This window comes from Melozone crissalis, unplaced genomic scaffold (genome assembly GCF_028551555.1).
Source record: "Melozone crissalis strain CALT ecotype California unplaced genomic scaffold, PUWL_Pcris_2 ptg000027l_1, whole genome shotgun sequence".
In the NCBI taxonomy this organism is placed as follows: Eukaryota; Metazoa; Chordata; class Aves; order Passeriformes; family Passerellidae; genus Melozone; species Melozone crissalis.
This window is the reverse complement of record NW_026535805.1, coordinates 66,788,922-66,816,572: the sequence shown is the minus strand read 5'-3', so window position 1 is coordinate 66,816,572 and position 27,651 is coordinate 66,788,922. Positions and strand designations below refer to the sequence as shown.

Below are 27,651 nucleotides of genomic sequence, written 5' to 3'. Positions count from 1 at the left end.
TAATTTTTTGCTCCCATGGCACCTCCTCCTTCTACCCTGTTTCCTTAGTGGGTTTGTTTTGGTTTTTTTGTGGTTTTTTTTTTTTTTTTTTTTTTTTTAATAACTTCTCCAGTTCTGATTTTCCTCCAAGAACAGATTATTTCACCTTCTTCTAGCAACGGTGCCAGCAGGTAACTTGCTCGGCCTCAGCTACTGAGCTACATACATACTATACGTATCCGAGAGTCTGAGGCTTTTATGCATTCCAGCTACAGAACTGAGAGAGACTTTCTTTCCATCTTCATAGCATCGCTGTGCTTTGGGAACAGCCAAAGCTCTGACATGCCTGAATTGTATATGACTGCAAGGCTCCAGTCTCACCAGAGCTTTTGCAGGGATGCCACAGCTGATCAAACAATTTGCAAATCTGTTGCAAACCTTCTGAGAGCTGCAGCAGTTGTCATTGCTCACCACACAACCTCCAAGGCAGTTCCATCCATCATCCCTACCAGCACACACCTGGGCTGTGTTATAAGTGCAGTCCTTGGACATTTAGGTATAAGTGGCATTGCAGGCAGAGAATGATTTGAAGCACTTTTCAAAATATTTAATACTTTTCTATACAAGAAATAGGAACTATGTATTGTCTTAATTTATTAGTACTCAGGTTGCAAGTTGCCTCTCTGACTACCCATTTAGCTATCTTATATGTTAAATATGCAGCTCTGGGAAAAAAAAAGTAATCAAAACAGTCATAAGTGGTAGCATTCATCTGTTTGATTTATACTTTTGCAAAGCCTACTTGATTGAAGTAAGACAAAATAAAGGAAATCACAGTGGGAAGAGAGGGAAATAATTTGTAGACCAGTTACCAATCTTGTCTTGTGCATCAGTTTGAGAAACAAAACAGAGGAGAGAATGGATTTGGATATCAAACTTCCCTAAGAAGCTGAGATGTTCTGTTTCAGGAGTCTGTTTAATTCCTACTATATGCTTAATTACAAACTTCATTTTTTTGCATTAACGCCTTTTCTTTATCTCATTAAAAACTAAACTGGAAAACAACCCACTTATTAAAGCTTAGATATGCACTCAGAGCAGCCCTTGAGCTTGCCTTTGTTACTTGGTGTAAACATCAGGGCTGTTTCCCAGCTCAGTGCAGTAAAATGGCAAGAGACACAAATTAACTCAAAGGTAAACAAAACATGATGATAAACAGAACATTACTTAATCTTTTTGTTTCTGAAATACAATAAAAATACAAAATCATGCATTAAGTGGCCAGACTTGGATTATTGAGTCATTGAAGAAGGTACTTGTTTTACACTCAGTTTGAAATCAATCCCTGAGAGCTGATAAACGTAGGATCAAAGAAGGTCAGGGAAGTTGCTGTCCAGCAGCCAGCAAACCTCTTGCTTTAGCAAGAGCTGTAAGCTCAAGCACTTCAATGAATCCAAAACAGAGAGCCTGATGTCAACATCCTAAACATCACCAAGAAACCTACTGGCAGCAAGCATAGCAAGCTTCTCCTTTTAGTGTTCCAAATAATTTTCATTAAAGTTCATGTTGCTAAAAGTGAGATTTTAAGCCTATAAGTAATGTTGCTAAAGTAAAGTTAATGTTGCTAAAAGTGAGATTTTAAGCTCATAAGTAATCCACTGCATGGTCTCTCCAAAATGTGGTGTTACTACAAATGTCCCTGAAACATGTTAGAATATATACTGAGAGGCCATGTTTTAGATCTGATTATCCAAATTAACATCTCTCAAATTGTAAAATGTAAACCAGAGGAAATACCAAACAGATTGAAGTTATGTAAATAGAACTATTCACTGAACATAGTTGTTGTCTCCATGCACTTTAGTTCATTTTTATTCCTTAGAAATAGAACCAGAATAGGTGACTGAATTTTGCTTCTGGTTAATGTGTTTGTCTATATCTTTTGTACCATAATGGATAAACAGCCATCTACTCTTTCAAAGAAAGAATGATTACATAGGACAGTGGAGATCTCTTCTACATTGGACTTTAATCCAGACCAGAGCATCCATCTGGAAAGCAGACTCAGCTTCAGTGTTCCTGCTCTGAACTAAGTGGAACAGGGACTGAAGGATCGCTCACATCTGAAGGAGAGCCTGTAATCAGCTATGGAGTATACTTATTTTATAAAACATTATTTAGCACCTTGTCACCATAGTCCCTAAATTTCCAAGATATGTTTTCTTTACAACAGGTCTGACCCTTTCTTCAAAAATTAACCTCAACCTAAACTTTTAGGTCACTCCTTCAAAATGAATATTTGTTGTAGTCACTTCTCCTGAGGAGAGACATTGTATCAATGTTATTCCATCAGAAATTAGAGCCAGAAAAAACTTTCCAGAAGTTCAGTATAGCTAGGGAGCTTAATTCACCACTGTATGAGCAATTACTTCTTCAATAAATTATGCAGCATTTATTAATCAAGGTATTACCTGTTCAAACAAGAAACAAAATTCTCTGCTGTGCATATTTTAGTAGATGGAGTATAATACATGATGCTGCAAGGCAACAGAAAGAGGAATGGGGGGAGTTATGGCACTAAATTCAGGGTGAGACAGGAGAGATGTTTACCACAGAGTGAAAAATGTTCCATAAGGAGTTGGTGAGTTGAAGAGAACATCAAAGCTGTGAATATTTACAATGCATTTATCTCTTTCTAAGCCAGTCAGAGAGAAAGACTCTGACCTTTTTTGAATTGCCCTGCTGTGTTCCCACATTTTAGTTTGAAAACAATTATCATTCATTTCTACAAATTTTATTAAAATGTTGCTTCTGTGAAATAGTGTCACTTTTGCTTAATAAATTCCCTTTGTCTTCACTGTACATTTTATCACTTTTTAGATCATAAAGCTCATTAAGAAGGTCTCTGTGGACTCAACCAAAACATACTAGATGTTATCTGAAATTTAAAATTTAGTAAACAACCAATCACTACAAAGCAAGCATAAATATTCTGACCACAGATTATGCCTTATGTATTTACTATGCTGAAAACAGATAGATTTACATTAGATATTAGGAAAAGATTCCTTATTATGCAGGTGGTTAGACATTGGAACCAGTTGCCCAGAGCAGTTGTGGATGATCTTTCCCTGAAAGTGATGGGGAAAGAGCTCTGAGCAACCTGGTCTAGTGTAGGGTGTCCCTGTCCATGGCAGGAGCATTGGAGCTGGATGGTCAAAATTCCCTTCCCTTCCAACCCAAACCATCCTGTGATTCTGTTTAAAACTAGCTCTGTTAGGTTCTGCCTCAGAGACTTCCATTGCTGTGGTCACTTGGATGCCTACTGAATGGCACAGCATTCTGTGATGTGATCACAGCTGATTCATAACAGATTAAAATGGGGCACTGTTCTCTCTAAAATGGGGCACTGTTCTCTCTCTACAAAATTGTGCTGTTTACTTCTACAGCTTTCAAAGCTTAAAAGTAATCCAAATGCTGATTCTTTTTTTTTTTCTAATTCTTTGTTGGAAGTGCTTAATTTTTCTGGAGAGAATAACCTCTGACAAAAGAAAAAAAATATATACTGAAAATTATATAGAGTGACTGTATATATATATATTTAATTTAGCTATAATAACATATAATAGCATATTATTCAATATGACCTAGTATTTAAAAATGTATTTGTAGCATTTCTAGAATGCAATATGAGACACTATTCTTCTTAATTCCAAGTACTGAATTTATATCTCCAGAGTTGGTTGTTTCTGAAGTTTCCACTGTAAATGTAATTCATAAGATGTTAATGAGTAATTGCATTTTTCAGTTGTAAGGGTAGCATAGGTTTGCTACAGGATGCTCGCTGTTTGTACTTTTACTGCAAGATCTTGCAATCAGTCAGCTAGGGCTGTATTTTGTTTCTGCTTCTGTCCCTCTTCCACTTTGGATTCTCCTCCACCTCTTCCTGTTATCTCCATCATTCTTGAAGACATTTACAAATTGCCTATTTCTTTTTGCTGTGAGTTGGAGTGATTGATTTGTCAATGTCTAGTTAAAATATATTGTACAAGTCTTTATATCTCTTCATATTCAGAGGCTGATTTTTCTAAAAGATAATGTTAGCAATACAGCACAGATGCAGGAATAAAGTATTCAATCTCATCTTTCTTGTAGAAAAAAAATTTAGTGCAAAATTTCCTTAACTGTCCCATTTCAAACACATTAATAATTTCAGTTTGGGCTGCCTACCCAGTCAAGTCCTGAGCTTGCTCTGCTGAAATAATTGTGGCAGAATGGTACTATGAGGTTTAACAGAGTACAAATGTTTTCCACAGATATATTAAAATGTTAAAATGGGGCCAAGTTCACTGCAGGTGTTAAAATCACCATTTTTTAGAGGCTATGACATTGGGAAAAAATCCTGCATCAATGGAATAGAGCAAGAATTCCAGTTGCAAAGTTGGTCTTTGTCCCTTTTCTGTTACATCTTCTATCATATCCACAGCTGCTCTTTTGTGCTAGATGATGCTTCTGTATTTGGTTTTCTCAGTAAGAGAAATGGATGTGTTTAATTTCCTTCTATGGTCTCTCTCCTCTCATGTCACAAAACGATCCCTAAATTACATATTGATTGCTGCAAAGAGTTTCTCATGGCAGAGACAGTAATAACACGTTCTTTTATGAGAGCACTTTTACAACATGAAGTAAATCATTCCAAAAAACCCTCTCCCAAGCTGGGTTTAAACTCTCAGCAACGGGCTAGCTAGAAAACAACACATACATAAACCCTATGGTATCAAGAATCAGATTTAGCTTACAGAAGAAGAGGTCAGAATTTGAACTGCATGGACTTTTCTTGATGATAAAGTGTCTAGTCTGCTAGCATAGACCAAATAAAGATGATTATTTTTGGCTTGTCTTCAGAAATATCCTCCAAATCCTCCCAGTTGTTTCTGTGGTACAAGGCAAATATTGCAGTGGTTAAACAACCACTTAATCAGGTGCTTCACCCCAAGAAAAGGGAAAATCATTATGTCTAGCACAAAACTATTTTTAATGTAGCTTATACACAGTGAATACAAAGGAAAACAAAGGAAGAGAGAAAACACCCACATGTTCTTCACCAGTAAGGGAAATAATTTTCTTGTATATCTGTATGATGAACTGAAGGTTATTGAGGAAAAGGCAAAAACAAAATATCCATGTTGCCATTCATGGCATTAACTTAAAGTCTTAATTCAGTTCACATAATCCATAACTTAGAATAGTCCACAAGAGGAATGTTGTTCCATCACTAGTTTTGGATGGTCTGGGTAAGGAACAGAGACTGCTGAGATGGAATTATCTTGAAAGTTTCTTTTCAGAATGGAGTCTCTGATTTGCAAACACAGACATTCTGTTCTTAAGAAGGACACTATTATATACTTGACAAACAAGAAATGCAATGGCATAATGAAAATTCAACACAAGCTAAAAACCCCCAAGAGATAACTGTCTCCACATACACTGAAAGATAAATTATTTCCATGTTTTAATTAGCCTGTCTCATAAGGAATGCTGATAATGGACATTAGTGTAACCAAGTTCAACATTCAAAGTTTCTAATTAAACAATGAGTCCATTCTAAACAGTGAACAAAATTATTATAATTTTCTTCCTCACAACTTGTTGGACTATGTACAAAGCCCTATATCTGACAGAATGCATTTATCCCATTTCCTTTTCATGGGCTACATTAAATAAAACAATTAAAAAGTGAACCATGACCTTTGTGAAGTATCACTGTAAGGGTTTATTCATTTTTGCTAAGCATTCTGAGGCATTCAGTGGTAGTCCATTTGTACCACTGAGAAAAATCAGCTGTGGGGAAAGAACAAACTCACCCAAGCTTCTGCTATATTGTGTGGGGTCAAAATTTGTAAAACCAGCTCTGGGGTAGGAACAGCACTGCATGTGAAGGACCTGCTGCCTCTTGATGCACCTGGAAATGCATTTTTCCAGTAACTGGAACAGTACTATGTCAAGATTTTTCTGAAATATTTTCAGAGATCAGCGCTGAAAAGCTTGTTTAACTTTCATCTGCACAAGCTAATTGTTATTAACGCAGTTGCTGCCATCCTACTTTTCATTTTCATGAACAGTCAGCCAGCAGATACAAAAAAAATATTTCCAACCACATAGAGGAAGCTATTTCTTTCTCACATATTATAACAGAAAAACGTTTCCTTTATTATTTTATAAGGTGTGAGAAGATTCCAGTGACTAAAATTGTGATGAAAGCTTATGGGAAATGATCAGCAGGTACAGAAGACTAAATCAATCTGCTTCAAGTTCTTTGCTGTGAAAGTCCTAATTCTTTTTCTACATAATATTTCCACTAATATCACTTGTAGCTCAGCACTAAGTAAGAGCTCAGGATTTTCATACATCGTTGAGATGAATGTTGCCAGATGTTATCTGAGATTTATGCAAATGTTCACTCTAGGAGAAACTGGCATTCTTTCTGCATGGAAATCTCTTTTAAATTAATGCAGGTTTTGTCTTCAAAACCGTGTTCCTTTTGCCAGCACACTATTGCTTAACTTCTTCAGATTAATGATCTAGAATCAAAGTAAAAATCATTCATGATCTGCTCAGTCAGAATGAAATGTGTACATGTGTGCAATAATCATGGAATTTATTTGTGCATAGGTTTCAGAAGATGGATTGGAAAAATTCAATCTTGAAAGTCGCAGTATGTGGTGATAGGAATGGAGTTTTTCTCTGCTTTCTGTTACATCTGTGCTTCTCAAACTTTACAATTGGAGATTTTTTTGGCTCTCCCTCTGCCCAGAAGAATTAAATACTGATTGAGAAACAATAACTTAATCTTGTGTTGTAGTGTGTTCATTAAGTTCATTTAATTCCTCCCCCATTTGATGTATCAGCTACCCCCATTTTGTGTAAAATGGTTCCTCTCTTCCCAGTTTTCCCGCCACTATTGCCCTGACAGTTGAGTTACTATGGTTACCCCTGCCCCCTTTAGTTGTCAATCTCCCAAGTTACATAACTGCTCCTCCCTTATCCCACCATATAAGTAAAGTTTTCCTCCTCCCTGGGCCCAGTCAATCACCCCCCACTCCTCCCTGCTTTCGAGAACATTCTTCTCTCTGGGGGTTGTGGTTGGCTGGCGTCCCGGGGCCCCTCCTTTGTTCTATGTTTATTGGATAAGTCCTTGTGTCAGTTTTCTTATGTACCTCCCCACATGTTCCCCGATTGGTTAGCTGGGCTTCCCTCCCTTCTCCACCCCTTCCCTTTAAAACTCTGTCTCCCCCCGTGTTCGGGGCCATTTTGCTGGGCGGTGCCCTCCCTCCGTTGGTACCTGCCATCCTTCAATAAACCGACGTTAACCCCCAGCGAGTGGTCACTCCCTTTCCTCGGGAGTGGATTGTGGGAGTGGGAGTCTCATCCAGCGCATATAATCCAGTCCGCGATTCGGCCCAGCCCGAGGCCACGACGCCAAGGGGGGCTGATCTCAGATGCAGCGGAGGCGTCGGCCGTTTACCCTCCAGCTAGCCGGACTTTGAGCCGCATACGCGTTCGCGCAATCTTGCATTCAGAAAATCCAGTGGCACTTAGAGCATTTGGCATCTCACTTATATTCAACTTTAGATTTAGAACTAACTTCACCTTTTCCTGGAAAAGGACAAAGATACCTACAATTCCCCAGTAGTACAAGGCCCCTGTTAGATATAAAACTGCAAGCTAAGGCAGGCCTAGGTTTCCTTTTAAGCAGGTGTCTGCAGAGGCCAGGATGACCATCTGAGCCCTACCAGAGCCTGGGACTTAAGGGCAGGTGCAGGGGGTGATATGGGGAAAATCAAATCAAATTTTCACAATGTCCACCCTAGTCTACATACTGCAGGAAAAAAAAAAAAAAGCAAAACAAAAAAACCCCAAACAAACGTCAAACAAACAAAAATCCAAACAAACAAAAAACCCCAAATCTTGACCCATAATATCAGCTATTTCAGCTTTACTGTGTCAAATGTCAAATCCATTGTAAATTAAATAAGGAATGAATGTTGAAATGTGCCATCTTTAAAAAAAAAATCTCTATTTTTAGGTAGAAATCCACCATCTTATCTTACAAAGATGCAGAAGTCTGTTTCTAAAACATAAAGTATGCTTGAAGCTATAGGCAATATTCTCTAGACACTATTATTCTACAGAAAGAGTTCTTCTAGGTATACATAGGAAGTATTTCAGTTGAATTACAGAGCATGGAAATTAGAAGCTAAGGAAAAGCACAGACAGCTCACACTATAAAAGTTCCCATTTATGAGACAGACTTCTAGAACAACATCTTTAAGAGGAAGGTCCTTCTGCAGAAATTAACATTCAGCACAAAATCTGACATACAAGAACAACTACTCAAAACAGGACATTCCATGTAATATGAAAAGGTGCTGCACAGTTAGCAAAGGAAGAAAAATGGAAGCAAGAAGTATACACATATACATATCTACTTCCATGCAGAGGTTAATTTAAAATATCAGCATCTTCCAGGCTGCACTGACCTCACTCACACTGGCCTCCACTCTAGCAAACACTGCAGTCCTGAGACAATTTATTCCCCTACAGGACTAAATTACATTTGCAACTTCATCCACTGTTGGCAGAGGAAATATTCACATTTCTAATGCTGCATGAAGCCTTAAGTATGTGCTGACTATAGCCTTTGAGGCCAACTTTTCTCCCCTCATCCCCAGAAATCTAATCAGCTTTTCACTTATTCAGTCGTATTGGAGCAAAAGAGATAAGATGGTCCTTGTCTTTGGGTTTGTTTGTTTGTTTAATCGCAACAATGTGAAATGAATGTGCGTTTGGGATTACATCCTATTTATCTAAATTAAATCAGTTTTTTTTTCCTTTTTTGGTTTGCATAACTCAGGGGAGTGGATCGCTGGATAAAAAAAACAAGAACAACACCATAGTTTTGAGTACAGCTGTTTCCTGTGTATATGAGAAGTAAAAAGAAATGAAGAATTAATTTAATTTATTCCAAATATAAATTAAGTGAAGGCCTGGAACACACTTTATTAAAGAAAATAATTTATTTTCTTAAAATAAAATGAGATTTGTTTCTTTAAATATTACTATCTTAAGTAACAACAAGATAGATAATAAAAGACCCAAAATTACTATCACCATATCTCACATCCAGTTTACATAGGGTAGAATTTTGAAAATACCATTCTCTATTTCAATTCCACTAGATAAAATGGGCAGCTTTATTATAGTTATAAATAAAATTATTAATTTTAATAATGTCATATATAACTTTTTAAACTATATAAATATGAAGGTTCAAAATTGAATCTTCAAATATTTCAAGTATAGCCAGAAACTGAAAGCTTTTTCAGCAGCTAAATCTTTAGCAGACATATTGTAGACAACTTTTCTGTCTGCCTAAATGCAGGCAACATGAAAATGCAGCAGCAACCTGTAGTTCAACATTGTCTGAAGAAAAAATACTATAACTCTTCCCTAAAAATCATGATACAGATCATGATTTCACTTTATATAAAAGCCAGCACAGTTCAAGAATAATGCCCATTGTGAATATACTCTAACTTGGTATCCTAAAGAAATTAAATGGTAGAATCTCACATATTAGCCGAGTGAGAAAGTGATTAAAAATATTTTTGTTCATACAGTCTCCAAATTCTGAAGGTTATTTTAAAAAGTGTGTAGTGTAACTAACTTGCCTGGTTTTGTGAAAAAAAGTTCAATATTTGCAGACTACCCAATGGAGAAGGACAGCAATACAATTCTGTGAAACTTGAAAAAATCTCTATAAAAATGGCAACTCAAATCACTTTGAGAGTAGTAACTAAAGTATTAAAAATGTTTATTAAAAATACTTGGGTCAGGAGGAAGTTTCATGGCAGTAATTTTATTAATCATTATTTAAATGCTAGGAAGGAAGTTCATCCAGGCACACAAATGTGTCTGTTCATGAAAACCAAGGTGTTGGTGTACAAATATGTCAAAGCAGAAAGATTGAAGATCTTGACCTTATATTTACATAAAATTTTTCATACATGACTGAATAAACTCAGCATTATCTCAACCACTTCAGGTGATAATTATGAATTATTATTATGTTTATAGCAGGAACCATAATCTATTTAAGTATTTAATGGTACATATACAGAATAATAAACCTTCTCACGTGAAGAAACAATTGTGATTTTTTTTTTTTTATAAATAGCAGGATAAAAAGAAATATTACATTAGGCAAAGTATATTTCATTATCTACTATTGTTTCCTTAAAAAGTCAGGATTATGTGTTGTGAAATGTACTTGGCTTCCTCAGACAACTTTTATTTTTTTACAATTGTTGGTCCAGTAAATACAACAGAAGTATAAAAAGTTAAGAATACAGGACTCTTGAAAGTCATTGCTAATAGTGGCAAAACTGTCAGCTCTCAGTGCAGATTACTAAATGTTAAGATTAGCAAAATGAAGATTAAGGAAATTCTCTGGAGTTATTAATATGCCTGTAATAGTTTTCCATGAGATACCGAGGGAAATGTTTATATTCAGAGCCAGAACTACACAGATGGAACAACATCAATATTAAGACATATTGCCAAATTTAGGGCATTTTTTGAACTACCTACTCTCCAGATCCTTTATTTAAAGAAGAACAACAATACTAAAACAAAAAGCCCCAACCAAACAATAAAACAGACCAACAAAACAAAAACAAGAACCAGACCAATTTCCCCCTAAAGTCCAACACACTAGCATTAACTAGAGCACAAAAGGCAACAAAGCTAATAGCACCTGAAATACATGCATCTCTCTAACACTGACATATCTGTATGAAAAATACATTTTTTTCATCAAGGAATATAGAGGTTTTTGTTGTTACTGTCAACTATTTTTTTACATTGCATATTTTTTTCAAGTTATACTCAATATTTTATGCATCTTGTGAGCAAATAAAATTAAACAGCATAATTTGGTTTTATTTCAGAACATTCAAAACTTCTTTTACTAAATAAAAACAGAATAAAAATAAATTAAATTAGTCTTCCACTATTAATCATTTTAAAAGTTCTCCTAAAAGTAATTGATATAAACTTCTGTAAGGGTAAACCTGTGACATATGCTAGCATTCTTGCAAGTGCTAGAAAATTTGCACAAACTTATTCTTTTTCAAAGGAAGACAAAATCATGTGGGCATCTGATCTCAAAATTGAAATCAACAGTAAAATTCTTAATCTTCAGATAATTGAATTTATTATCAGATAAAATGCAATTGTGAGAAATTTCTGAATCTTTTGACACTGGAATAATTCAGTATCTATGCATTGGCTGTACAAACTGTTTAACGTAACAGAAGAACAAGTTTAGGAAAAAAATCCAATGTGCAATGTGAGATACATTGAGAAACAGATCTCCTCTAAGCTATCCTTTTGCATAGAATATTTATTTTACTAATTAAAAGCCTCACTGTTTAAAGTTTGCTACCACAAACCCAGCAAGTCTAACAACACCAACCAGGGTTCTTGTGCCAGTTACTGGCAAAAAATAATGGATGAACTTAGTTCAAACTGTAGCCGTATACCACAGCCCAAAAGAGATCTGAGACAATGAGGAAGAATCTGAATTACCTGGAGAGAGTACCTAATAGAAAGAGTAAGACACTGCTGCAGTTATGAAGGATATAAAAAATGCCTGGAAGAAAAGCTTTCATTTGTATAAGCTTTGAGAAGAAAGAGTGGTCTACTGAAACCTCAGCTGCCACCAAAAGTACTTGTTTTCTGCTTTGATAATACAGAAAATTATATTTGATAATATTATCCTTTCAAAAGCTTCTATGAATAAATACAAATTTTTAGAAAGAGCAGAAATATCTGCTAGAGGCTTTATGGGGAAAACTGCTCCTGAAACGTCGCATGACTACACCAGTGTGTGTCACAGAGTACTTCAGAACACATGTGTCTATAACATGCCATCCTCACCCTAAATCTGAGCAGGAATACAGCAAAGAACAACCCTGCAATGTTTACCATGACAACATAATCGGTCAGCTGCAGATCACTTCCCCAAGTGTAGCTGTTGTTACCCCTCTGAAAACAAGCCATTGTGGCTCTTGCATTTCCAGAGGATGGATCTGCTTGAAGTAGCCAGGCTAATGGGATTCTGCAACTTTAGTTTCCTCCCAGAATAAAAAAACCCTGATGCTCTTCAAATATCTCACACTGACAGGAATGGTGCCTGGTACACTTTCAGTAACAGAGCAAACCCATGATTTTTAAAATAGAACACACAAGTCCTTGCAGCTCATACAAGATACTTATTCTCAAACAGGTACCTCAGTTTTGTCTAACTCATTCTCTTTACATAGGATGCAAAGGAAGACATGTGATACATTTAACTGCAGAACCCCAAGTTCCCAGGCAAAACACTGAAATGAGGAATCTGTACTCTCATCATTTATATCTCCCCTTCATATCTGACAGGTTTTCACCCTACAGAATAGCATGATACACACACAGTTCCACACCTGTGCAACAATGGGTATGCAGATAAATGCACCTCCTTGCTTCCTGCACTGCAGCACTAACTGCTAAAAACTTGGCAAAGTGCCCCCAGCAAAGAGCTCTGTTTTACACAGTCATTTTTATGCCACTTAGATAATCCAGGACAAAACTGCTGGTTTTGAAAGGGGAGTGATGCTTAGAGAAAGGATGAACTGCAATGAGAAGTGAGACTACAGCTGACCAACTTGACAATCAGAATTTGAGGCTTGCAAAATGCTTCCATTCTGTCACTCTTGTTTCAGAAGGCCAAACATGATCAGAACACACCTAGCTGCCTGCTGGTCTTTCAGGAAATGGCATAAACAGCTTGCAAGGAACCCAGAAAACACAAGATGTGAAACATTGCCTTCCTCTCACCCAAGCCCAGGAGATTTCCCAACATCTACTATTTCTCAGATGAATCTCTGCTCAACACCTTGGAAACTAGCATAGGAGGACTACACTGTGGCACATCCATCCTATAATTCTGCAAATTCACCTTGATAAAGTTAAGTACACTTGGTGGACTTAGTTATCTTTTATCTGAAAAAGAGAAAGAAAAAAGAAACTTGGAGGCAAACAGTATCTAACTTTAACTGATACTCTCTGAATTTTCCTCTAATTTCAAAAAAACCAACTAGAAGGCACAGAGTAACTCAAATTTCTGAAGAAGTCTACAGAGAAAAGTCAGAAATTACACTTAGAGCACTGCAAAATCTTGATTTCTTAGTTCTTCCCTTCTCTTAGTATACAATGGAACCAAAATTTATAGAACATTGCATAGGAAAAGGATCTTTTTTAAGGGTTTTTTGTTTTGTTTTGTTTTGTTTTGTTTTTGTTTGTTTGTTTATACAACAGAGATATGAAGTTTCTCCTAGAATGGCCTTCTACAAACTAAATTCAGCAGCCAGAACAATTGCTTCTTCATCACAAAATTAAGAATAAAACTTCTGTGAATGATCAGTGTTAGATAAGAATTTGTGCTTATCTGGCAAGGGAAAAGCTTCAGATTCTAAGTCTTGTCACTAATCTAAGGTGACAGTTATATCAATATTTTTAAAATTGAAGCAGAGAATTAATAAGTAGCATTCCACTAATACTGTGTTTTAGAGGAGAGACAGGTGATCCAGGAAACATTCACTCCTGGTAAAGTTCATTTCTGTATAGCTAAAAACTGAATTTTATGTTCAGGCCTGCTCCTCCAGTAATGCACACAGTTATATTTGAATGTGAGGTTTTACTCATATAAATGCACCAAAAAATATTATCCTTTCTTTAATTCCCTTTTTACAAAGTCCATATATATTTATTAATATTTGCAAAGCTGAAGAGGTATGAAAGAGCACTAATGAAAAGAAAGGAAAACTATTGTTATGAAGCAGGCACAGCATATAATAAAACAGAACTAATCCAATGCATAACTTTAAAGTTGGCTAGTTTTATCAGGAGAGAAATATCTCATGAAAGGCAAACAAACACCAATCTCATTTTTCCTTTTCATACATGTATCTGTATTATTACAAATTTATCAAATAAAGGGCAAAGAAAATTTAAAAATCAACAATTGACTGTTTATTAAAGGGATGCAGTCAAAACAAATTTCTAAAAGACTTATTTGTCAGTAGATAACAAAAGAGAAGGAGATAATTATTATTTAATTTACTGAGTTATTTCATTAGGTCCAAGATCTCAAAGATTTCCCCTTCCAGGCTTCATATCCTAATAACTTGTCCCTACCAAATTTATAAAACATTAGAAGCTGAAACTTTTTTATCAGCAAATATTCAAGAAATAAAGCTGAATGTCTTTGTGAAAAGTGTAGAATCTATCATTTTGTGTTTTAGTTCATACACTTGGCTCCATTTACACTGACTATTTTGAACTCTATTCTCTAGAAAGGCTCCAGGTGGTTGATTTCAAACTAAGTCAATCTTTCAACATTTTCTTTATAAGACCACCAATGTTAATAAATAATAAATAAATTAGAGATATTTCCTTCAATAATGGCATACTTTAAAAACCATATTCTCATTGCTTGAGCATTCATTTAAGTTAAATGTGTGTCTCATCTTGGTATTCAATTAGTCACTTGGAAAAAATCCTAACAAAACAAACCAACAAACACTGCCATGTGGGCATGTATTTGAACTACAAAGGCTTCTGCTTAATTATCTTTGTTTCAGAAGCAGTATTTATTCATTACATCTGCTAAAATGTGTAAGCTTCTCTGTAAATGTAATATCTAATCTAAAATCTAAAAATGCTTTTCATTTCTCTTTTACATCCAATCTCTATGATTTCTACACTCAAATTGATGTCCTTAAATGTCTCTTTACACTCACACTTACTGACAAGTTAGTTTGAAAAACACACAAAAGAACAATAAAAGTAAATATTTTAATTTTTGTTCTAATGGAATATTTGTCCTTTAAGGTATTTCCTGCCTAGAGCATGTGTTCAGCTTAATTCAAATAATGTTTTGTATCTAAAATAGGGTAGAATGTCTTTCATTGGTTTCCACCATTTATGGACTATTTCCAATCTATTGTACATGAGTAATATTAAAGTGAAGTGTTCACCTCTAGCTGCTTTGAAAAATATTAACAGGAAAACACACTCACCTTCAGGCTCCCCACAGAGTGTACACTGTGACTCTGCAAAGAAAAAGAGAAAATTATAATTTCTTTCTTTTAAGATGTTATAATTATATCCAAATATAACAAAACTCAGGGAACTCAAAGTTAGCACAAAAAAAGCAATTCTATTTCCAGCACACATTTCTTAAAAGGTGCAAAATAATTTAAAAAAATAAGGACTTTTGCAGGAAGAATTTTAAAATAGAACTATATAAATGTTTAGTTACATTTATATAACCATCACCTTCAGAGATTCCAGACTGCATTCACGTAGCAGGACTTTTTGCTTCCACAAGATCTTTTTGTATTTTGATATGTACAATACTGCAGTGACAACAGTCACTCAAATAAAAAGTTTAAGTCTGCTAATATTTTACTATTGGAGGTAGCAAACAGTAATAGTGACAGAGTTATATTCCTTTCTCATAAAAGTCTCCCAAGTCCTCCCAGGCAAGAGAAGTCAAACAGTCATTCAAATGTACATTTATACTCTGCAAAACACTCAAGTATAGAAACGAGGGAAATTAAAGTCTGTCATAACATACAATCTCTTAATGTGCAGTTACTATTTTATCTATATTTATATTATTTATATATATATATATATATATATATATATATATATATATATATATATATGCAGGCACACGCACACACACGTGTGTATAAATTTTAATATAGAATCAGTACAAAAAGCAGTTTAACATGACTGGCAAATAAAGTCCACTACAAAAGCTTGCTGAACTTATAGCCACCTTGGATAACAAATAGAAGATTTGAATTTAGCTATGATCTTCACTCAAAGGCAAAAAATGTCCAAAAAAATGCAATATGAAACATGCACTGAGCAGTTTGACCTCTATAGTGCCCCAGTGACACTGCCAGCTATTTAGAAGAAGTTTCTCCATACAGATAAGAAGCTGTCTCACAGTAACCCACCTTGTAATGCCATTTGACCCTACATCTTTCATGTATTTTAAACATGTTAATCACTGAGGCTTCACTACTGTTACAGACTGTGGCTTGCATGTGGGAAAGGAATGAGGAAAAATAAGTTTTTCCAGGCAGCTCTGTTGATGATAGATAGATCACAACTTTTAGAACACCATAAAGTTGCCTGATAGAAAGGAATGAAATTTACAGCAGTGCAGCATCTTGAAACATGTAGCCAAAGTTTGTATTGACAGACTCATTAGTGTCCCCAGCAGAGGTGACAAACTAGAAACAGCACCCCAAGAGCAGGCTTGAGAAAATCTCCAGTGAAGAGCCCAAAAAGCCTGGTCACGGGTAAGTCAGGCCAGTTCCTTCCACTGCACATGAAAAATGCACTTGCCACAACATGAAGTGAGGCAGAAGAACCAGCTCAGAAGATCTTATTTTCATATTTAATTCAAAGACTTTCTGAGGTTTTACTGAGATGGGCTGCCTGCCTGTGTGTTGTTGTTTGTTATCCTGATTGGTAAGGAAGAATAATCTGAGACTTGGTTTCTGAACTTCTGACTTTTTTTGATCCTTATGTTCTGCTAACAACTGCTTCACCAGTTTTTCACAATCCAAAGAGTCTGCCTGACATATTTGGCACCTTCAAGCACCATCTTCAAAAGGTCCCCACTCCACAGTACAAAATACTAGCTTCCCTCTTTTCTCCTCATAAACATAAATTAGTGTCAATATTACAAGTCTGCAGCAGGCTAGATAGTCTACCTGCAAAACAAGGCTTGCAGCTGTGACTAGTGCCAGAAAGCTGTCAATAGTAGGAAGGTGTCAGCACTATCCCTGCCAGACTGCTGCTTTTTTGGGCTTTTTCAGATGTTTTTTTAGGGTCCCATATCTGTGAGCAACCCAGGTGTCCCCTTATCCCAGCATGCCTGAGGAGACTTCATGAGGGGATTTTTTTTATACCTTCCAGCAGCTGGGAACGATTTCAAACCAACAGCAGCACGTCTCTCTCTACTCTGGTAAGAAGCAGACTTTGTGGATATGGATAATTCACCAGTAAGTTTCTGTTTATGAATTTTTTTGCTATAGTTTGCCACTGGGGTGGGGAGACTAGATACCCTTGTTGTTGTGCTGGACACATACAGGTTGAGAGACAAATAAAAACACAAACCACTTCTGGCAGGCATGTAAACAACACAACAAGGAGGTTGTGCAGAGCCCTGCTTTCAACACAGCCTGTGTGAGAGAGATAGAAATAATTATCTCTCTACAGTCTGTTTAGATCTGTACATTCTATGGCTATTGTTGAGAGCCTGCACACCCTCAGTTTCTAAAACCACAACACATAAAACATATACATGGCAGTCAATTATTTGTAAATTTACATTATATGGGAATACAGAAATCTGAAAATTTTGTTAAGAAGCTATGATTTGACACTTATTTTAACTTCTTTGTAGTGAAGTTGCTGTATGTTGGTAGACAAGATATTTCTGGAAGATGGCTCAATACTAAATACCTGTACTAATTTAAATTTTTTCTAATTTTCATTTCACTTCTGGGAATAGATCACAACAATGAAGGACATGACAACAGAATACCATTCCATCAGGTGAAATTACATTGTTTAGGCTTAGATCCATGTCACCCAAAGTTGAGTGTATCAGCATTAATTGAGTGTATCAGCAAAATCTAAACTAGTCTCAAAAATTAACCAAGGAGAGAAAAGAAACAGCCACCTACTCTGCCTTAGAAACTTATGTAGCATGAAATCAAAATCAAGAAGTCAGCTTTTTTAAAATTATGCATTTTTTCTTTTTTAATGTTGTAAAAGGTCTTAGACTTCATAATAATATTCACTGCATCACCTCTGGAGATGAACTAGTTCAGCCTCCCACTGAGAGCAGAGAAGGGCTTTTGCCAATACAAGTTCAACTCTGCTGGGGCTTAAGAGTCAAGTCCTGAAAGCCACCAGGGATGGAGATTCCACAAACTCAATGAGCAGCCTGCACCAGTGCTGCATCAGCCTCCTTAAGCTGCATTTTAATTTCTTGGCCTGCATCTTGTGGCCATTCTTCTTTGTTATATCACTGAGCATGGCCCAAGCGACTTTTGCTCCATCCTCTGTAACTCCTTCATGTAGCTCACTGTGGATCATCACCCCAACAAACTAAATAAGCCCATCTCTTTCAACCACTCAGAGCAGAGAGCCCTCTGCTAGACTTCCTCCATTTTCTCCCTATGCTTGTGGAAGCAGGGAACCCCAGCCAGTGCACACAGTATTCCATGTGCCTCTCCAGCACCAGAGGGGAGTTCTAACCTTGACAATTTGCTAATCATACACGTGCTGACGTAGCCCAGCACACACTTTACATGTTTGCAATCAGAATGCCATCTACTCACTCATGTGCAGTTTGGTATTCATGTTCAGTCAGAAAAAAAAATAAACTGTATATCAAGTCTTAATGAGTCCCCTGATCCAAGTCTCCCAACTCTTACAGCCATGCTAATGTATGAGAAATCGTGGCCTCAGACAAGTAACTTTTCTACACTCATGCTGGATAAAATGCTGAAGTAGATGAAATAGAAGCCGCAATGTGAACACATTTCAGACAAAGATATTTCTTAAGCCTCTCCCTTGCACAATTCCTAGAAATGGATTATGTCTGTACATATCTGATCCATCCAAAGTATTATAGTGATACTGTCACAGGAGCTATTCTTTCTTTGCTGTATGTTGCTAATTAATTGCACTTAACAAAGATGCTCCTCCTTGCAAACACTTACACATCTGAGTAACTTTTTGTCATAGCTCTCAATAGTCAAATGACTAATAGAGGTGAGTGTTCAAAGATTTAGGACCCAATAAATCAATGAAACAAGGAAATCTGTATTTATATTATTAATCTCACTCTGTCATTTTGAAATTGTCTAGCCAACAGAAATAATGTTCCTAGATACAAGAACTTGCTGACAAAATAGGTCATAAGAAAGATCCTATGAAGAAACAAATTTGTCATAAAGACACAACATGTTTTTCCCTCCAAATATTATGAAACGTATTTCATTTTTATAGTTTTTCTTGCCCAATCTCAATGATAAGAACAACTAAAAATAATAAAACCAGACATATAAATACCAACATTATTTCTCATAGAAAAAAAAAAGCTGAGTTCAACATACAGTTTTAAATTACAGTGAAAATAAATTATTCTACTAAACACATTAACACTTCATTCTTTGTATATATACTTTTCTTGTACTGCTGGTAAAAGTACAATCAAATCTACTATAAAGAGGTAAAGAAAGCAAAATAAGGGCCAGGTGAAATATGCAAAATAGCCATTAAAAAAATGCAATTCAAAATATCCGTGCAGGCTATATAATGGAATAGGATTAACACACCACATACCAGTAATATTTTTAATTAAAGAAAATACTGGATGCTATTTAACATTACATTTTAGTGTACACTATACACTCAACAGGGGTTTTCAAATTATGCAGTCCAATCTGGATGATTTTGACTAGGTTTTATGGAAGTGACAATATAGTGAGAAATAATGTGCAAAGGTGAGAAGCAGTACTGGGATAGCTTGTCACCTCAGCACTACATTCAGAAAATACATGATGTCAGCACTTCTGACTACTCTTTGAATAATATACCACATATCCTGTTCTGTACCTCCTCTTCATTTTTTGTAACACGACTTTCTGTCTCTCTTTTCATCTGATACTTCCAGATACTCTGCACTGCTCTTCCCTGCTGCCTATATAATTTTAAATTTCAATTAGAAACATGCATGTTCTCTATTACCTATATTTCTCTATTGGCTTTTGTTTTTTCGCCCACTAGATCTATTTACTAATTGGCCAAAAAAAGCAGAACGCACTGTACAATTACTGAATATCACTGCCTATTTGAATGCAGAGTTCCATGCATCAGAGAAAAACTATAAATTATTTTTGTTTCACTAAGAAACATGGAAATATGGTTTGTCTGACAAAAAAAAGTCAGTTTGCCTTTCCCCCATTCACTTAGGCAAAATAATACTAATACTAATACTAATACTAATACTAATACTTATTATTATTATTATTATTATTATTATTATTATTGTTATTACTATTATTATTGTTATTATTGTTATTATTATTATTATCATCATTTAAAAGAGGAAATTTAGCAGATAATTCTTTAGATTTTTGTTCTAAAGGCAAACAACTGTTTCATCATTTTCATCAGCACCCAATGTCATCAGTCTCTTTACATCATTTTACTGATGTTAATGAAACAGAACTGTATGGCACTCAAAGAGAAATAGATTAGCCATGATTATATTAAGATGTAGTGTGTCTGAAAAGCAAATTATAATTTAAGGCTCTAATGTGAAAACAATAATTTTAAGGAGTTTAATCCAATATTTGCATCTAAACATGGCTATAATAGCACCAATAAATGCCCAAAGTATTATGAGCTATGTTTTCCATTCTCTCTCCTGTGTATTTTTTCTCCTACACCTTTTGCTTTATCTGTTTTAGCTCTTTTCTCCTGTTGGTATCTCATCATTACACAGTATCATCTGCAGAAACATCAGTGGGACAGACCTGCAGGATAAACTGTCTACCAAGATTATCCATCCACAATATCCTCTTTGTTCCACACTGATGCTAGAGCAAATCCCTTGGAGATGTTCTGCTCTGTGTTCAGTCACCCATTTAGGTGAGGCATTGAGAGACATCTACAAAAACCAACTAACCTTTTCTTCTACAAAGGCCATTTTACCTACAGTTTTTTTTTTCTAAAATGTGCTCTGAAGCCTCCACTGACAGGGAATAAAACCCTGTAAAAGGAGAATAAAATGTTTAATGCACTCAGGGGAAAAAATAATATCTAATTTATGCTCATTTCCTTAAGGTTATTTTGTTTTTCTCAATTCTAATTCCTCAGTTTTTTTCTCAGTCACAGTGTGTAATACTCATCTTTGCTGTGCTTCAGCTTAGCTATATCCTAAAGCTATAAGTGCCCCACACTGAATACACTTCATGACCAAAACCCTTCCACGGCCTGGCCCAGCAAAATATTTACCCTCTGAAAAATCTCTTCTATTTTTAAGAATGCTATTGGCCTAATTTAAGGCAGCACTATTTTCTTGACTCAAATGATATATCACTCATCCTTTTAGACAGAAATTTGACTACAGGTATCTGGATCAGTTGCCATCATAAAAATGAAATTAATGCAAAGATACTTTGTTGATGCACTTTTGCAGTACAAACTCTATCAAGGTAATCCGTGTAAAACAAATCCACAAAGCTTTCAAGGTACTTTTTAAAAGCTCTTGTTTGAAACTATGAAGTGGTAAAAATAATCCAAATGACACTACACCAAAGCACTATATTTCTTTTAGTATTATAAGTGCTGACAAATGGCACAATAGGAAGAGAAAGCAAGTATTTTTGCACTTAGATATTGTTTTGACCCATTTCTGTGAATAGTCATAAAGGAAATAAAAATAACTTAAAGACTTAGTTAACTTAATAACTTAGTAAAATTAATAACTTAGTAAAAATAATCAAAGGAAAAACATTGGTCTATTTAATAATAAATACACATTTGTGTATTTAAAGGTAGACATATCTATCCATCTTGAAACTTGTTTTGTTTTTCTGTGGTTCTTTTTTTTACTCAGAAAAATGTCAGTTCATCATGCAGAACATGCTGAAAAACGTAATCACAACAATTGTTTAGAGTTGTTGTGGATATAGCAATAAATGCATTTCATTCCTTTGAAACTATTTCTACAAGTACTTCTTGCTGAGCCTAAGAGCCTACTTCCCTGCCTTCCTCTCACTGCTGATCATTGAATGACCATTCTCAAGATGAGATTCCCCTGCATTTGTAATTTCAGCTTTCTTGAATACTTACTTTCAACTGTATTTATAGCTAAAGCCCTTTTACAGCCTAGGACTGGGCCTTGAGGTTAGGAAAAAAAATAGCTACTAAAGTTTTGGAGAATAGGAAAACTACAGTAGGAAATAACCCAGCTGCCTGTGAGAGCCTAGCATCTGAGCTATACTGGGAAAAACAGAGCAAGGCAAATGAGTAGTCCTGAGAAGTGAAGATACTGAAAGAACTTTAAATATAAACAGAGTACAGAATAGCCATTATTAAAATAGAGTGAGCCTAGAGCTGAAGAAAATCAACCAGCCTGGAAGCAAACTTTGTATATTTTTAAGCAAATGAACTGACATCCAACCAAATGCATAAAGCAACCACTAAGAGACCATTATTTCCCCCAGATAAAAATATAAGGTTCATGCTCAAAGCAATGCCAGAACCTATTCACAGTATTTGCACATCAGATCCTTCTCCATATGGAGTTTACACATTACACATGCATTAACCAAGCCAAAAGAGATCAGAAAATCAGATATTTTCACGGGAAAACAAAAACAACTGAAGCAATAAAAAGCAAAATATTAGCCACTCAAGAAATAAAAAAGGAGCTAATGTTTCTCTTGGTGATCTGGACACAAATGCTTTCTTTTCAGAGGAGCAGCCATAAACACAGTAATAAAAAGGATGTGCTTTAGCACACTTCTGATACACATTTCAAATGCACAGTATCCAAGTGGGGAGTCCAAATATCTGAGTGTCCCAAACGAGTCCAAAAAAGACCAGGTGATAGACTTATAAAGTGAAAATGCATTTGTATTTCTTCTCGGTTTTCCTCATTTTGTGGTGATGTTGAAGGTTAAAGTGTGTCATATTCCTCACAGCCAAGGTTAAGAAACTTGCCACCCCCTTATCACATTGTAGCATGATTTTGAAAAATACCATGGAGAGCAAGGGTGATGATCAAAGATTGTATGAGTGATGACCCATGAGAGTGCTGTGAAATACAAAACTGAAGGCAGTCTGAACCTTGCTAGCTCCAAAAGCCCTCTGGAGCCAATGCAAGTGTCATTGGAGTTCAGTTCAGGGTCAATAGTACACTAGTGAAAAACTACCCAGGCTATATTTCATCATTCCTCTATTTTCTGTCTCTTTATTTTCTCAGTCTTATTTCCTTTTGCTCATTTAAAGAGATTTCACCAACACTCTCAGAGCCTCATAAGAACAATTCAAAATGGTACAAATCCAAGCTGAGTATGATATAACAAAGAACCAAATAGGGAGATGGCAAAAAATAGGATGGTACTGCACAGGTACAGAGTATATCACACAATCTCATACTCTGGTTCTCTGAAGGTTAAATTGATTTTTTCACTCCTTTCTCTTTATTTACTCTCATATAGGAATCAGATTTTGAAAGCATCTAAATGGAGTGGGGATCTCACTTTAAAAACAAATTTAAGGAGGTAATTTGAAATACAAAGGGTCTACAAAAATATGTAACAATTTTAAGGGGATGAGACCATATCTGGGCAAGACTTGAATGATGTCCTTCCTATAAATTCAGTCATGTATATCAAGTCAGAACAGTAGGGATTGGAAGAGATATTCTGAGGTTGTTAGAGTTTATCCCTCAAAGCAGAATACTGCCAACGTAACCTCACGTTTCTCAAGGCATTGCCTGCTCAAGTTTTTGAAAATCCACCAGGAAGGAGAATTAACAGTCACTCTGGGCAGCTGTTCCACTGTTTGACTGCCCTCACAATGATGAGTTTATACCTCAAATCTAATTGAAATTTCCCTTGCTGCAACATCTCTGTGTTCCCTCCTGTCCTGACACTGTGCATGTCCATTAACAGTCTGGCTCCATCTGCCTGTAATGACCCATTAAGCAGCTGAGGACAGCAATTAGCTCTGTTCTCCTCTAGGCTTCTTCAGCCTCAGGCTGAACAAATTCAGGGCTCTTCAGTGTCTCCTTGGGCATCATCTGCTTCAGTACCCTGCCCAACTTGGTAGCCATCCTCTGGACATGGTCCAACTTGTCTGTGTTTCTTATACTGGAGTGGGTAAGGGCTAAACTGGGCCCTGCTCCAATTGCAGCATCTGAAGTGCCAAAAAGAGGGGAACAATCACTGCATTTAACCTGCTAGCTGTACTGATGCTGCCCAGTGTGCAGTCAGCCTTCATCGCTGCAGATACACTTCTGAGGGCCTTACAAAAGTCCTACACTTCTAGGTGCTAATTCAAACTCAAAAGGACTGTGATATACAACTTTAGAGCTTCAACCTGATCCTGTCCCAAATATGCCATAGTCTCATATGCTAACTTGAGGATGTTTACAGAATTTTGATGTGCCAGGCAGTGACTACCAAGCTAGAGACCATAGCTCAAGGTCTGATCAGTTGTGTAAGACTTTTCCACTGTCCTGAGAAAGAATCCACTATGGGTTCCTTCTTAAATGCAAGCTGAAGGGAACTATGTTTACAAGAACTCTGAGCTGAAATTGTTAGGATGTCTGCATTGAACAGTGTTTGAGATCTGATGATATTTCTAAATGCATCTGCATATCTCAGGAGGAGAGCTTCAATACAGTCCCTACCCTCTGTCAGAAACACTGTCTTCTGGAGAACAAATACAGAAGAAGCACAAATTTAGTGTGAAGCACTAAAACTGATTTCAAGAAATTAAACCAAAATCTATTTATGCTAAACAGCATTTGCTGCCAAAAAAAAATACCCATTAATAAATCTAATCCAGAAAAATTCTTGCTTCTCCATCTTAAACTCTCTCAGGGAAAAAAAGTCTATTGTGGTCATGATTTAAAACACTTTCATCTCACTGGATACATAAATGTGACCTTTATCTTAACCATTACAAAGGCACAAAGAGTTCACTGCAGGACTCAGACCTAAGCTCAAAAAAATGAGTTCTTAATTTTAGCTTTTACAATAGAAATTAAAGATTTCTTTGGATTTATAGAAACTTTCCAGTGAGCTAAACAGAAAAAAGAAAGTTTGCTGTCTTCTGTAAATAGCATCAACTTCAAGCTCCCAACTTTTGTCTGGTGAGGTACTCACCCACACTTGTATGAAGCCCCTATGCTGGAACAATGTAAACAAATCAGCACATCTGGAAACTTTTTATGCATGTACCTTTTCTATAGTGAACATTCCTCATGAAAATTCATTAAAAAAAACAACCCAAAATTCCAGTTCCAACTAAATGAACATTATTAATAACTGGATAAATCCTTTGACAAAAAATGTAGAATTGCAATAAAGAAATAGGATTTGAGGATGCAAAACATATTTTAAGCTACATTGAGATATAGAATTCAATGACTGAAGAATCTGATCTTTTTGTAGAAAAACTTATGAATTCAACTTTAAATAGCTAAAAGTCAAGTTGCAACAGCAGATTTAAAAACCACTATATCTTTTCAACTGTATGAGCCCCTTGCTTTCTTCAGTGCATCATGTACACAGCAAGTGGTACCTCTTTCAGCCAGCATTACCTTTTAGATTACTGCAGCAAGCTAGAATTCACTGCCAGTGATTTGACCTTCACTTCCTTTATGCCTTTGCAATGGTCTGGTGATTGCTTTAATAGCTAGCTACGAGGAAATCCAAATCTGCAGTATTAGGAGTCTATGTACAGAGCACAACCACTGAAAGGTCAAAATACAGATTGTTAACATGCACTATGCCATTGTTGTAACTGCTAAGCATCACAGATCTCTATATGTCATATAGAAACTTCAGAGAACCTGAAATGTAAACACACAAAACTGATTTGGGATGCATTTGTCTGATTTTAAAACAGCACCAAAAGTAGAATCTCAGCACAAGCCGTGCAAGTATTTTAGACATTGTTATTGATATATTGAATCTCTCATAAAACTCTCAAGACTAAATTGATGTATAATATACTCAGCTAATTGAGTACAAATCACTGACATTTCCATCACTGAAGCAAACTTCCACCAACCAGTCTAGCCTAAGGACAGGATACTACTAATAGTCCCATCTGAATGTTACTGCCTTTTGGAAAATAAACATTTTGTTGTGTTAAACATAAAATGGGGTTGCATAATTGCTCTTCACTTTTGAGAGAGACGCAAAAGCAGAAGACCAGAAAATGCACTAGTGCATATTAAATGCCCAAAATTTCTCAGAAAGTTAACTGAGTTTAAAGTCATACCAGTTTCTCCCTATTCTTTAGAACTACTTTTGTTTCCTTTCCAGATGCGTTAAATAAAATATCTACTGAAACTGACTCTTTCAATTTTAGGGTGGTGATAACCACTGTTCTCTACTTCCTAACAAGATACTGGAAGCAAGTTTGCATATACAAATGGAAAATCAGAGTGATGGAGAACTTTCTCTTTATGATCTAGTGTTCAAAATCATGCAAAGAAACTGCCACCATCCTTGATCTGTTTTTCTGACAGAATATATAAAGGGAAAAAAATTGTTTCAATCATGAGAAATTTGTTGTTAATGCAGCCTTTTCTTTCAGATAAACATTGTAAACACTGATGACTGACCCCTAAACAGTCATATGAGTGAGGTTATCTGTAGGACTGACCATGAATTTAGAAATTATAAACACACACATGTGATTACCAAAATTTGATGACCTCTATCAAACTATTTGCAAGATGTAACTAAGGGGAAAATTCCAGAAAGTTTAAGGAGATTATTTTTAACAAGAAGATAATATTGAATTACTATTGAATTACTGGCCAGAGACAAGTAATGAAAAAGTTATGATCCATCTTTCATAGTCAGACTATAAATAATACAAAAGTTATTCATAAATAAATGTCACAAATGAGTAGTTTATAATGCTAAAGAATTTAGCATTATAAATTCTCCTAATCACAGAAACACCCCTGAATTCCTGATCAACAGAAAACAGACATACACACATGGGAAATTAGATGTCATTCAGATTTAATACTTCATCCTTAAAAAGTCCAAGAATGTTTTATCATACCAATTTTTCAGGACTATTTATCTAAACTTGAAATATTTAAGTTTTTGGATTATATAGTTAGACAATTGCTGTTTGACTTCAAAAACCATTGTACCTCAGGTGTGGTTGAAAAGCAGTAAATGTAACTTTGGCTAAGATGGAGTTTAAACATAAAAAAGTTTCCCTATATATATATATAATTTTCCATTAATATTTTAGGCTCTTTAAAAAACTATACAGACTTCATGAACTAATTGTATGATGTACTAGTAATGACATAATTCTATCAATTAGACTTACAAATGCTTTGTCTTACTTGAAATTTTACAATATAAATTGTCTAGTTAAGCTTTAATATTTCCATAATAATCCAGCAAAAAATTGTCTAATATCTAAACTGCACAAAAGAATTGAAATGCTTTGAGAATATTCATAAAAGTTTTCAACACACATTTTTAATTTTTTCATGTTCTGAAGGCATACATTAATTTCTCTAGGATTGTAAATTGAGTTCCATCTTGTTCCATAGGATTAAAATAATTAATCAAATTATTTTTTACAACAATAAATTTTTGGATGGGAAATTACATGCTTTCACATAATTAATTACATATGATGCAAAACCTACAAAAGCAAACACCTAAATATTTACACTGATTT

At 35.5% G+C, this 27,651-nt stretch overlaps 1 protein-coding gene across 18 annotated transcripts in view; it reads right to left on the bottom strand.

The window, feature by feature from the left end:
* The window catches only part of DLGAP2 (DLG associated protein 2), a 450,442-nt gene that overhangs the window by 216,345 nt on the left and 206,446 nt on the right, over positions 1 to 27,651 (bottom strand). For all 18 annotated transcript variants that reach the window (XM_054280610.1, XM_054280612.1, XM_054280611.1 and 15 more), the window contains one exon: positions 15,162 to 15,194. In XM_054280610.1, the coding sequence (XP_054136585.1) occupies positions 15,162 to 15,194 (33 nt within the window). The remainder of the gene's footprint in view (positions 1 to 15,161; positions 15,195 to 27,651) is intronic.